This window comes from Eupeodes corollae, chromosome 2, assembly GCF_945859685.1.
Source record: "Eupeodes corollae chromosome 2, idEupCoro1.1, whole genome shotgun sequence".
In the NCBI taxonomy this organism is placed as follows: domain Eukaryota; kingdom Metazoa; phylum Arthropoda; class Insecta; order Diptera; family Syrphidae; genus Eupeodes; species Eupeodes corollae.
The window spans coordinates 75,315,880-75,327,067 of record NC_079148.1 but is presented as its reverse complement, the minus strand read 5'-3'; the positions used below and the strand labels follow the sequence as shown (position 1 = coordinate 75,327,067).

The window sequence follows — 11,188 nt, the reverse complement described above, 5'->3', positions numbered from 1 at the left end:
ATTAGCCTTTATGTTAAGCGTGTCAATTTCCTGATTAAAAAATCTGAATCCTCACTTGATTGTTGTTATTTAGATATAGTGCAACCAAAATGTATGTAGGTTTTTGGTTAAATATTACTAATGTAGAATATTCCAAGAAAAATTGTCTCGTGCCCCCAAAAGTAAAGAGTTAATTACGTTCACTCCTTTATCGCATCTTTGCTGAATTTCAATATTTCGAAGTTTTACGCTAAAAAAAATATATCAAAAATAGCAGCTCAATAGTTTTTTTTTTTAATTTATAATGTTGCTTTGAATTTTTGTAAGAACAAAATGTTTTTTCTATTAGTTTAAAAACATGCAGCTTGAAATCTTGAATATATTATAATAATTCAAGTATACCAAACAAAAAAAGGAACATTAGGCAACCATATACAAATTAGTTGCCAAATATTAAACGAAGAAAAACTTTTCAAACGCTTTGTAAGTAGGTTGTGTCTAAGATAAACACTTTTTTAAAATCAACGAAAATTTCTTTATTATCTTATTTTCATTAAAACAACAAAAATGTGTGACTTTCCCAAGATTTTGTTTTGTTTAATCTTTTCTTTTATATTTGCAAGTCTTATAATTATTTGTTTTTATTTTTTAATTTAAAATTTTAATTATTTTGTTTAAAAGGAGAAACAACAAACCACTTCTCCCTTAAATATTATTTTTGGGTTAAAATTGATTAAATTTAAATTTTCTTGCATTGTTCTCCTTCTTTTTCTTTTTAAGTTTTTATGTTCACAATTTTCAATCTTTTACGGATGTTGGATAGAAAGATTTATTAATCATCTACATGAATTGATTTAATATCTTTTTATTTAGGAAATGTTATTTTTTCATGAAATACTGATTTTTTGTTTGCTTGAGATTTAGTTTGTATGTTTTTTAAATATAAATTTTATAATGCATTTCGCTTCTTACTTTGTAGTAATTTTTATTTTTCGGTTTAGATTCGGAGAAAACCCGAAAGAAACGAATATTTATATTCTAAACTTCAAAATACATAATTAAGAGAAGTTTAATTAAATTCTTTTAATTAATTATAACAATATTGGTAAGGTAGAAGGTATTTTGTCTCTTCTTTTTATTCTTTCGAATGATGCATGAAATAAACTGCTTTAATAATTTTTGCATGATATTTTATAATATATATTTTGTATGGCAAAAAGTTGAAAAAACTATTTCATTTTTTTGTGTTAAAGAGTTCAAAACTTTTTATTTTATTTATTTAAATATGTAAATTATTTTCTTTTAATGCATTTGTTACTACGAAGATTAATGATTTCTATAATTTAATATTCAACAAAATATAACTAATTTCTTTTTATTTTAAGCAAGATTCGTTTATATATTTTTTGTTTTTATATATGAGCTTTCTATATACGATATATATAATATATTTTCTTTGTTTTTATTAATTAATGCAAATTAAACAACAAACAGAAAAACTAATTCTTTATTTTTAACTTGTTTCAAATTTAAATTTATTTATCTTTCTTTATTTTTATTTTTATTCTTATTTTTTTGTTGATAAAATGTTTTCTTTTGCTTAGAATGTCTTTAGAATGGGTAAAATGCAGCTATGCTGGAAGTACTAGTAAAATTTAGTATCACAGTATTTTATAAGATCAAATTTGTTTATATATTTATTTATTATTATATTTCTTTTAATTATATAATAAAATGTTCTTATTTTCTTGTTCAATAGATGTATACTTGTGTTAATTTATTTTTGTATTTTCATATCACTACCATATTATTTTTGTTTGTATGTTTAATTGAGATTTATCACATGAAAATCAACTAAGAAATTATAAAACAGGAACAAAATTTAATGTTAACAAAATAAATTCCAATAGTTTAAATTAAAAACTAACATAAATAAAAACAAAATAATATATTTATTTACCTATTGATTTTTTTACTAATTTAACTAAATAATTTTCCACGTAGACTTACCTTTACGTGTATAGACTTAGTTCTCATGTCTCCGTTTAAAGTATATATTCAAAATTGGATTCCTTTTCAAAATAAGGTATATTATCGTAAAGTTTGTGTTTCCAGATTTTATACAAACTTTGCAATGTCAACAGTTAAAATTACTTAAAAGGGACTAATTAAACTAAGGTTATTTAATACAAACAATTAAATAGAGTTCAGTAATCCAGCAGGGTAACCTAAGTTAATGTTCATAAGTACAATTAACCATAGATATGTTTTTGAAGATACTGTTCTAGAGTAAAAGTTAAAATAAACATAAAGAAAGTCCTAGATAACACTGGTTGATAAGGTTTTCTTCCTGGCAATTATATTGCACTTTTTTCAATCAAAATTGATTACCTTCATTCAAATCCAACTTCAAAATCAATCTAGCACACCAGGTTTTTGAGATATTACTTTTTAAAATTAAAAGCAACAGGTATATAAGGCCTTTTGAGGATATCTTAATTTATGAAGTAGCTAGCTTTTTTTTTGTCGATAAAATGTGTAAAGGTTTTCCCAATCTATAATCCATTTCTTCACTATTCAGTTGCAATATTTGTATTATTTCATATGATTTTTGAAAAATCGTAAAGTTCTTCGATTTCAACTGTCTTATAAAAATCTGAAAGAAACGCTAAACCACGTTTTTAACAATAAAAAGGCAAAACGGTTTGAAAGTAAGTTTTGTTCTTGTAACAAATCTGTTCTATTATATCAAGTTTTTGAAATATATAAGAAAATTGAGAACTGAAGAAAGCGAAGCAAATAATTAAAATTAAAGTTTGGATTCTAGATCAGCACTAAAAATTAACTCCAAAACGTATTTTTCAAAACTTACAAAGTATCAAATTCAATTTCTTAGAACTTCATATAGATTTAAGTAAAGACTCATAACTAAGATATTAAACTGATTTAAAATGTATCTAAAAGAGAAATAATTGTTTTTTGTAAAATCATTATAAAACTTATTGCTGAGAGATATTTCGAGTTTTAACTTAGCCTTAAAATACCTGTGTTTAGTTGTTTTTAGCATTTTTCGATTGAGCATATTTTAAAAACCTAATGTGAAAGAATTATTTAAAATCGATATTCGAATTTTTGGTACAGAAAGAAAACGTAATTTTGTCACTTCGAATTATATTTCTCTTACAAGTTCTTGTATGAACAAAAAGATCGTTGACTTAATAAATTATAAAAATAAACAATAAATAAAATATTCTTAAAAGACTATATAACTATCGATCAATAAATTAGAGGATACTGGCTAAAAATGGGGTATATCAACTTCAATGAAGCATAAGAGTATTTTATTATTAATATATTTACATATTAGGCACAAAAAAACTCCTCAAGAAGTCAAAATGAGATCAAAAAATTGCTCAGAAGATATAATATTAAATATTTATACTTTCCCTCAAAAACTACTAGAATTGAATTTCCATGATAAAATATTACTCTTATATTTTGTTGCTACATAGAAAATCCTACGGACCGAAACTTACATGAGTTCAATTGATATTGTTTAGGAAATAAGTACATAATTTAACTACTAAATGTGTTTAAACAATTTGGTACCTTAAGAATCTCGGCCTTAATATTTTGTCAATTGTCGAATTTTTGTTCTTTTTGAAAGTCAAGAAGCCATGTTTTGTAAGACCCTAAATCTAAATAGAGGCCACAATCCTATTTCAAATAATTTGAAATCAACAATTTTAGAACAAACTCTTCTGTTAACTCCAAATTAAGGTAGAAGCCATTTTCTAAAACGCGAATCTATACTATTAAATATAAAAAAAAAGATAATAAATTGTTAAATAATTTTTATTAAGTTATATCTTCAAGTACAGTCATTATACTATCTCCAAATAAAAACAAATGTACACTTTTAAAATTATAAATACAAAAATTAAAATAAAACTAATATTTTCAGCAAAATATTAAAATATAAATAAAATCATAATGAAAGATACAACAAAAAAAAACCTACAAAATTATTTTGTATTCTTATTAATTATTTTTCAGATCAATAGATTTCTCAATAAGACTGTAATCTTTATTCTGTTTTGTATTACCGTGTGAGTGTGTTTTTGTAATTGAGTGTATGAATTACATGTATTTAATAGACTAAAACGCCATAATACTTTCTTACTTAGTTCCAGCAAATCAGCTACATTCTATTCTAGAAATATTCTAGAGCATTTCTCAATAATTGCGTGACCGATATGAGCAGCAAGAGCAGCAGCAGCGGCGGCAACAGCAGCATGAGTAATGTAATAATCCCAAGAAGAATATAATGAATAAGATGAAGATTTTAAAGATTCTCTAGCGATACAAGACACAAAAATACCAATAAAAGGACAAGAGTCGCCTTCGTTTTTGTGTTTATAAACTTTAACGTCTTCGTTGTCCTTTGGATGATCTAATAATTTCAACAATTCGTCATTTTTACAAATAAAGGTGATAGTGACCGTGACAGTGACAATGACAATGACAGTTACAGTGATAATGTAAATGTGTTGTTGGTGATTTCTATTGCCTGTATTGCTATTGTTTCGTAATAATATTTTATTGTTGTGGTTGCTGTTGCTTAAGAGCGTATTGTTATTAATTTTAATTTGTTTAATTTGCATTTTGTGTATGTTTTTGTTGATATTAATTTTGATTATAATTTGCATTTGCATTTGCATTACCAATATCATTATTAATTGAATCAATTTAATGTAAACTTCAATTGATATTAAACTACTACTATTACTTCTAATTGTTGTTGAACTACTTTTAATAATTTCTGATTCTGAACTAATTATATTATAATTATTATTATTTTCTTGTATAATAATTGTAATTAAATTATTGTTAATTATTTTATAATTACTTTCACTACTTAGCATTAATCGTCGCTTCATTGTATCATCTTTGGATAGTATAATAATTTTCTTCTCCTCTTTGTCACCATTGATATATTTATCATTATAATAGTTAATAAATTTTATTATAACAAATTTTAAATTGAATTTAAAATTTAATTTAATAATTTTGTTTGCCATTTTGTTTACTTTAATTAGTCTTATCGATGCAATTATGATAATGATGATAAATTTGTTGTAATTGTTTTTTGTTGTCTTTGTTTTATCTCTTTGATTACAATTAATTATTAAAGTGTTATTATTATTATTTAAATAATTATTATTAATCCTCTCGTATTGAGATCCAGGTAGTTTGTCATTCAAAGAGAAGGAGGAAATAGAAGAGATCTTGAGTTGGTTTTTGTTGTAGAAGAAGTAGAAGATGACGAAAACGATGATGAAGTAGAAGAATAATATTTTGGTGTAATAATAATTGTAGAGAGCAAAATTTGGTTGTTGTTGATTTTGTTGTTGGTGATAGTTAAATGAGAGTGCTGTTACGGCCATAATAATAAATGATGATGCTTTATCATTTTCTTCGGAGAATACAATAATTGCGTTGTTTTGAATTTGATTAAATTTTATTGCCAGGGAGTCGTCATCATTTGTGTGTGATTTAATATTTTGTTCTTTTAAATTATTATCAAGTAAAAGTAGTCATTCAGGAAGAGCAAATTCATCTTGTTCTATTGGTTTCTTTAACCAATTGCCCAAGTCCTCGCGCCGGAATGCTGCGAATAGTTCACGTTTGGCAATCTGGAATTAATGAATAATAAACAAATATTAGTTTTAAATAAATAAAAATCAATTAAACTAGAGCCTAGTGACTTACAAATGTCAAACATTCTTGTGTGCGAATTATGTCAGGAATGGAGGGGACCTACAGTCTTGAAGCCGAGTCCGAACGTAATAATTTGAGAAAGCACTTTTCATGAGAAGAATTACTATTGGAGGATTTGTCAATTCCTTACAAGCGACAGACCGATTAAAACAAAACCTTTAGGTGGCACAGGCTTCTTCAACAATTACAGGTTTTTAACAAAGCTTAATGGATTTGGTCTTTAAAACAAAACTTAAATGATGTAAAGAAGATTGAGCAGTAATATTAACATAGACTTTTGTCCGCACCTTAAGTGTTTTTTCTTTAGTGAAAAACAAATAGTTCGAAAAAGTCGGTTAATGAAAATTTGGGGCGCTCTGGTTTTTGAATAGTTGAGACTGAAATAATTGTAGAACAAATTGACATCTCGAATATGTCCCTTTTTAGGTACAAAATGTGGAGTAGGAGTAGGTATGTATTTTTTTTTAAATATTTGATGATATTTTATAGAAAATGAAACTCCTTACATCGGGATCAAATGTTAATTCTCAAAATGAGCTTGAGAAGTAAATGCCTTCCAACAGTATTATGATATGAAGAATGTTGGTAAGTAAGGTTAGGTTAAAGTGGCTGTCCGCGATGAAGTAGGACACACTTAGGCCAGTCTAATCGCCCATGTTGGACAACAAGAATCTTGAGGCTTTTTACTAAGCTCAATTAAACCAGTTTGAGTATGTTAATATGATTTAAATCGTTTAGATCGTTATACAAGAATTTTCCTAATTCTTGCGAGTTTGAGCTAGGACAGGGCTAGTTCAGAGGAAGTGAAGAACTGTTTCCTCTTTTTCCTCATCCATACAGATTCTGCAAAAGTCATTCGATAATACGCCTAGCTGATAAGCTTTTTATTAGAGAGTGAGATAATAAGCAACTTGATCGCTTTTAAATACCAATCCAATTTATAGAAACAAAATTCTTACCTGATAATCTTTCACTTTCGACTTCGTCTCGCCATAATCGAAGGGCACCTTTCTTGATGGCATGCCTGGCAAGTTTTTCACCAAATATCCATACTTCATAAAAAAGTTCTGTTTGGTTATTCGAGATATTTGATTATTGACCGTTTTGCCAGTCAATGAATTCACCACCTCCACCTCAGTATCACCAATTGTCCAATTTATACCGAAATTAGGAGCTTTTGCTTGATTACGTGGTTCGGCCGATGTAACAAGAGCTAGTCGTGGCTTATTTAAATGATATGGTGGCGGAAGCCCTTGGATTGATTTCTCAATTCGACCACAAACAGCCCGATACATATGCTCCGGATGTAATAAGCTTCCCAGCACAATGGAATGCAAGTAAATTGGTTCAACAATTGAAGCCAATAAAGAGCCTTGTATACCCACAATATTCCAGCGGGCAATTTTGTCCGAGCATGACATTGTCAATAAACGTTGTCCCTAAAAGTAATAAAAAATAGTATAAATATAAAAATGAAGTAATGCAAAGATGATTGTATAAAGTCCACCTGTAAGACACCATCCCATGTTTGTATTCCATCACTGCTTTTGACCGGAATCGTTCCTTCACCAGATTCAATCTTCGTCCTTAATTGTCCTCTGGCTTTTCTGTGGTCGTTTGTGTTACGGTTTAGTTTTAATATTTTTGTTTTTTGGTTTTAGTTTAATTTTTTTTTTAAGTGAAGGAAGAAGGATTGGTGTAAGATATTTTAAAGAAATTTTAATTAAATTAAGGAACAAGGATAAGGATTTTAATAAATTTTTTTTTCGTATAAAAGGAAAGGTTAATATAACAATTGTTTTTTTTTTTAACTTTAGATAAAGTGTGAACAAAAATAAATGAATAAATATATATTTTTTACAAACCTATTTGGATGCTTGTCAACACCAGTGTCATTTTCGTGAGGACTAAAAATCCGTGCATCACCACAAGGCGCTGTATTGATGTACAAATGGAAATGAACACCGGATTTTAGTTTATAGGGATATTGCCCATTGTCTGTATTCCTCACGAAAATTGACTGATTTGCTGTTGCTATAAAGAATATACACATACACACAATGTTATTGATATTTTGTTCAAATTTATTATTTTTTTTGTTATATAGAGTATATTTTTTGTTGTTGTTGATTCTTTACCGAAAAGAAAAAAGATTATGTTAAAAAATAGAAATAGATGGAGAAAAGAATAATGTTTTTTGTTGTTGTTGCTGTAAATAACCATTTGCATGCTCATACGCTATTCTACGTCTATTTCTATTTTGAGAACATAAGCGGAAATGCGCTAATACATAAATATAAAGCTAAGCTAAGTTTTTTCGTTAACTAAAAAAACATGTTAACTTTTTTATTGCGTTAAAAAAAGCAAAGCAATAAAATAAGAATCGATTAGTTAGTTTGGTGGTATAAAAGTGAATCCCTACAATAATTTATATGTATTTTTCTTTCGGATCCAGTTTGAGACCAGAATTTTTGTCGCTTTAAGCTAATGTATCATGTCAGGTTTTTGAGATATTACGTTTTAAAATTTGAAAAAAAAACGTACGTGAGGCTTTTTGACGCTACGTTTACTTATCAAGTAGCTTTTTCAATAAAATTCATGACAATTTCCATAATATAACATCTTTTCTTCATATTTTTTCAACATACAGCCGAAATATTTATTTTATTTCATATCAATATCGAAAAATCTTCAAAAGCTATTAGATTTCACCTGTCTTACAAAAATCTAAAGGATCTAATAAACCATTTATGTTTGAACTTTTTTCCACAGAAAAAGGCAAACACTTTGAAAGTAAGTTTTGCACAAATGTATTATATAAAGTTTTTGAATTACATGTATTGAAAAATATAAAAATAATGTTGCCAATAATTAAAATCAAAGTATGGATTCGAAATCAGCATTTAAAATTAACCCCAAAACATATTTTCTAAAACTATGAAAGTATCAAATTCAAGGTTTTCATATAGAGTCAAGTAAAGGCTCACAACTAGTGAGAATTTTTTAGGAAACTAGGTAAGATACTAAAATAATTTACATTATATCTTGAAAATTAATAACTGTACTTTTCAAAATCATCATAACATATTGTTAAGAAATATTAAATCTAGCCTTGACCCAGTTTTTGGTTGTTTTTCGCATTTTTAAAGGAGCATATTTAAAAAAACCTGATGTGATAGAAAAATTAAAAGGCGAGGTTCAAATTTATGTAATTTTAATCCTTTGAAAAAAGTATTGGGACTAAAAACAAAACGTTATTTTGTCGACCAGTGTTATTTGTTTGACTTACCCTACGTATTCTTTTTGACTTTAAAGGAATATAAAGAAAAGAGACTACGACACGACCTACATTTATAATTCTCAATTCCCACTAAATTTTTCTTTTTTTTTATCAAGATATTATAATCCAAAAGCAAACCTCATCGAGAATATTATTTAATTGTTTCTAAAACTAGCTCTATTTTAGGCTTTGTTGAAATATGGCCTAAAATATTTCTTAATCCTTATATTACTCTGTATAACTCTTTGGCCCTCACTATTTATTGTAACTATTTCAGGTATGTAATTTTTTTAAAGGCTTTCGTTGGTGATCCTTATAACTTTAATCTATTTGAACATCGTTTAAAGCTTTTTAGTCATAGACGAATAGACCATAGACCATCATAGACGAAACTACAATAACCTTAATCTACAATTAATTTTTATCAGAACCGCACTTTTCTAATACGGTATACATGACCGACAAGATGAATAAGAACAATCCCAAATAACATCAAGTATAGAGATTCTTTTTTAACCGCACATTGAGAATGTGGAATGCTTTATCCAGCTCTGCTTATCCATTCATTCTGATATTCAAAACTTTAAGATCAATGTGCATCGGTATCTCCTCTTTAATCCTATTTTCCTAAAGCTCGCACTGTGTTTAAACTTTAAACATGTTAAGGGTATTGATAACCCCTTGAGTGCATGTTTATTATAAAAAAAAATGATTATTAGAAAGCTTTTGAATGTTGTATTAAGTTTAATTATTAATTAGTCAACTTTATTGTATTCTTACTCGTACATGAAGTTTATGAATCAAAAGGTTCCTTTAATTTTAAACAATTTCTATTGTTTTCAACTTTAATGATTACAATGCTTGAATAAACCCTTGTAACCTCTTTATTTTTCCAGAATGGAAAACGAGAAAAAAGGAAAAAATATCTATTTTTTTAATAATTTTCTAGGAAAGGAAGAACTAATATTTTTTTCAAAGAAAATACTTAGTACTGATTTTGAGTTGTTACAAAACGACTAAAATAATAAATGGCATTTAAGTTCTAACTAAGTAGGTAGGTACTTCAGTGAAGAAAACAATTGGTATTAGACCACGTATAAGCATTAGGATGGTCTAAACAGTATGAATCTTTTTGAAATTGTGTTGAATAGACTCGAAATTAAATAATAAATAACCTTAAAGGAATTACACTAAAACGTTTCTTCTTACTAAATTAAAAACCTATAATCAAGTCATTAAATAGTGTCGTTCTTTAAGAGTCAGTTGGACGGGTAAAAGAAAAATACATTAATATTTTTTATTGTTTTTTAAATGGCATTTCATGTGCCACTTCAACAGGTCTTTTCAAAATCGTTATAAGACTCTTAAACGTGAAAAATATGCATAGCGGTGTTATATTACTTATCACACAATTATTAACAACAAAACCAAAGTAATTCCGTGCAAAATGCTTTATATGTAAATTAAGTAGCGCAAAAAAAATAAGTAAGAGAACAATGTTACTTCAACTTTCAACTCCTTGCGTGCATTTTTCATTTTGTTTACTAATTTGTTGATTTATCTTGAAACGAGTTAGCTTTCAAGTTAATTTCTTGAAGAAAATGGAAAAAGGGTTATTTTCTTATTACTTTATAAGTAATAACAAGGAAGTATTCTATTTTTGTGTTTTTTTTTGTTTGGAAGTTTTTTTTTAAGTGGATCAATTGTAAGCAATGAAATTTATGATTTGGTAACAGATTGAAAGCTAAAATTGTTGTTTGTTTGTAAACAACAGAAAAGTAAAGAATCGATTTTGGATTCAACTTCCCAAAAGATTGGAATGGGAACACAACAATCAATGGAAATATCTTAGTAACAATTTTTTAAAGATTTTTACTTCTCTATATTCTTTAAGGTTCGAAATAGGCCTTGAGGAACTAATATTAAACTAATAAACACAATTTTTGTTATACGTCCCAAAACAACACTGATATTGTGCGATATAAAATATAGTTTTTAGGAGTTTGGGGACATGAGTATGTTTTTAATTGCTTTAAAACCTCAAACTAATGGTTGGTGCACTGCGAAGATTGCTTTCCATATTAGAATCTTATATCTATAAGGGGGTTTAAAAGTTGAATCTGTGTGGAGAAACAACCCAACATCGGA

At 27.1% G+C, this 11,188-nt stretch overlaps 1 protein-coding gene across 12 annotated transcripts in view; it reads right to left on the bottom strand.

Moving 5' to 3' along the window:
- Positions 1-944: 944 nt before the first annotated feature.
- Positions 945-11,188, bottom strand: part of LOC129946479 (double-stranded RNA-specific editase Adar) — a 242,494-nt gene continuing 232,250 nt past the window's right edge. For all 12 annotated transcript variants that reach the window (XM_056056686.1, XM_056056678.1, XM_056056687.1 and 9 more), the window contains 4 exons: positions 7,626-7,794; positions 7,268-7,367; positions 6,720-7,199; positions 945-5,675 (listed from right to left, as the gene is read on the bottom strand). In XM_056056686.1, the coding sequence (XP_055912661.1) occupies positions 5,577-5,675; positions 6,720-7,199; positions 7,268-7,367; positions 7,626-7,794 (848 nt within the window). In that variant the 3' untranslated portion in view covers positions 945-5,576. The remainder of the gene's footprint in view (positions 5,676-6,719; positions 7,200-7,267; positions 7,368-7,625; positions 7,795-11,188) is intronic.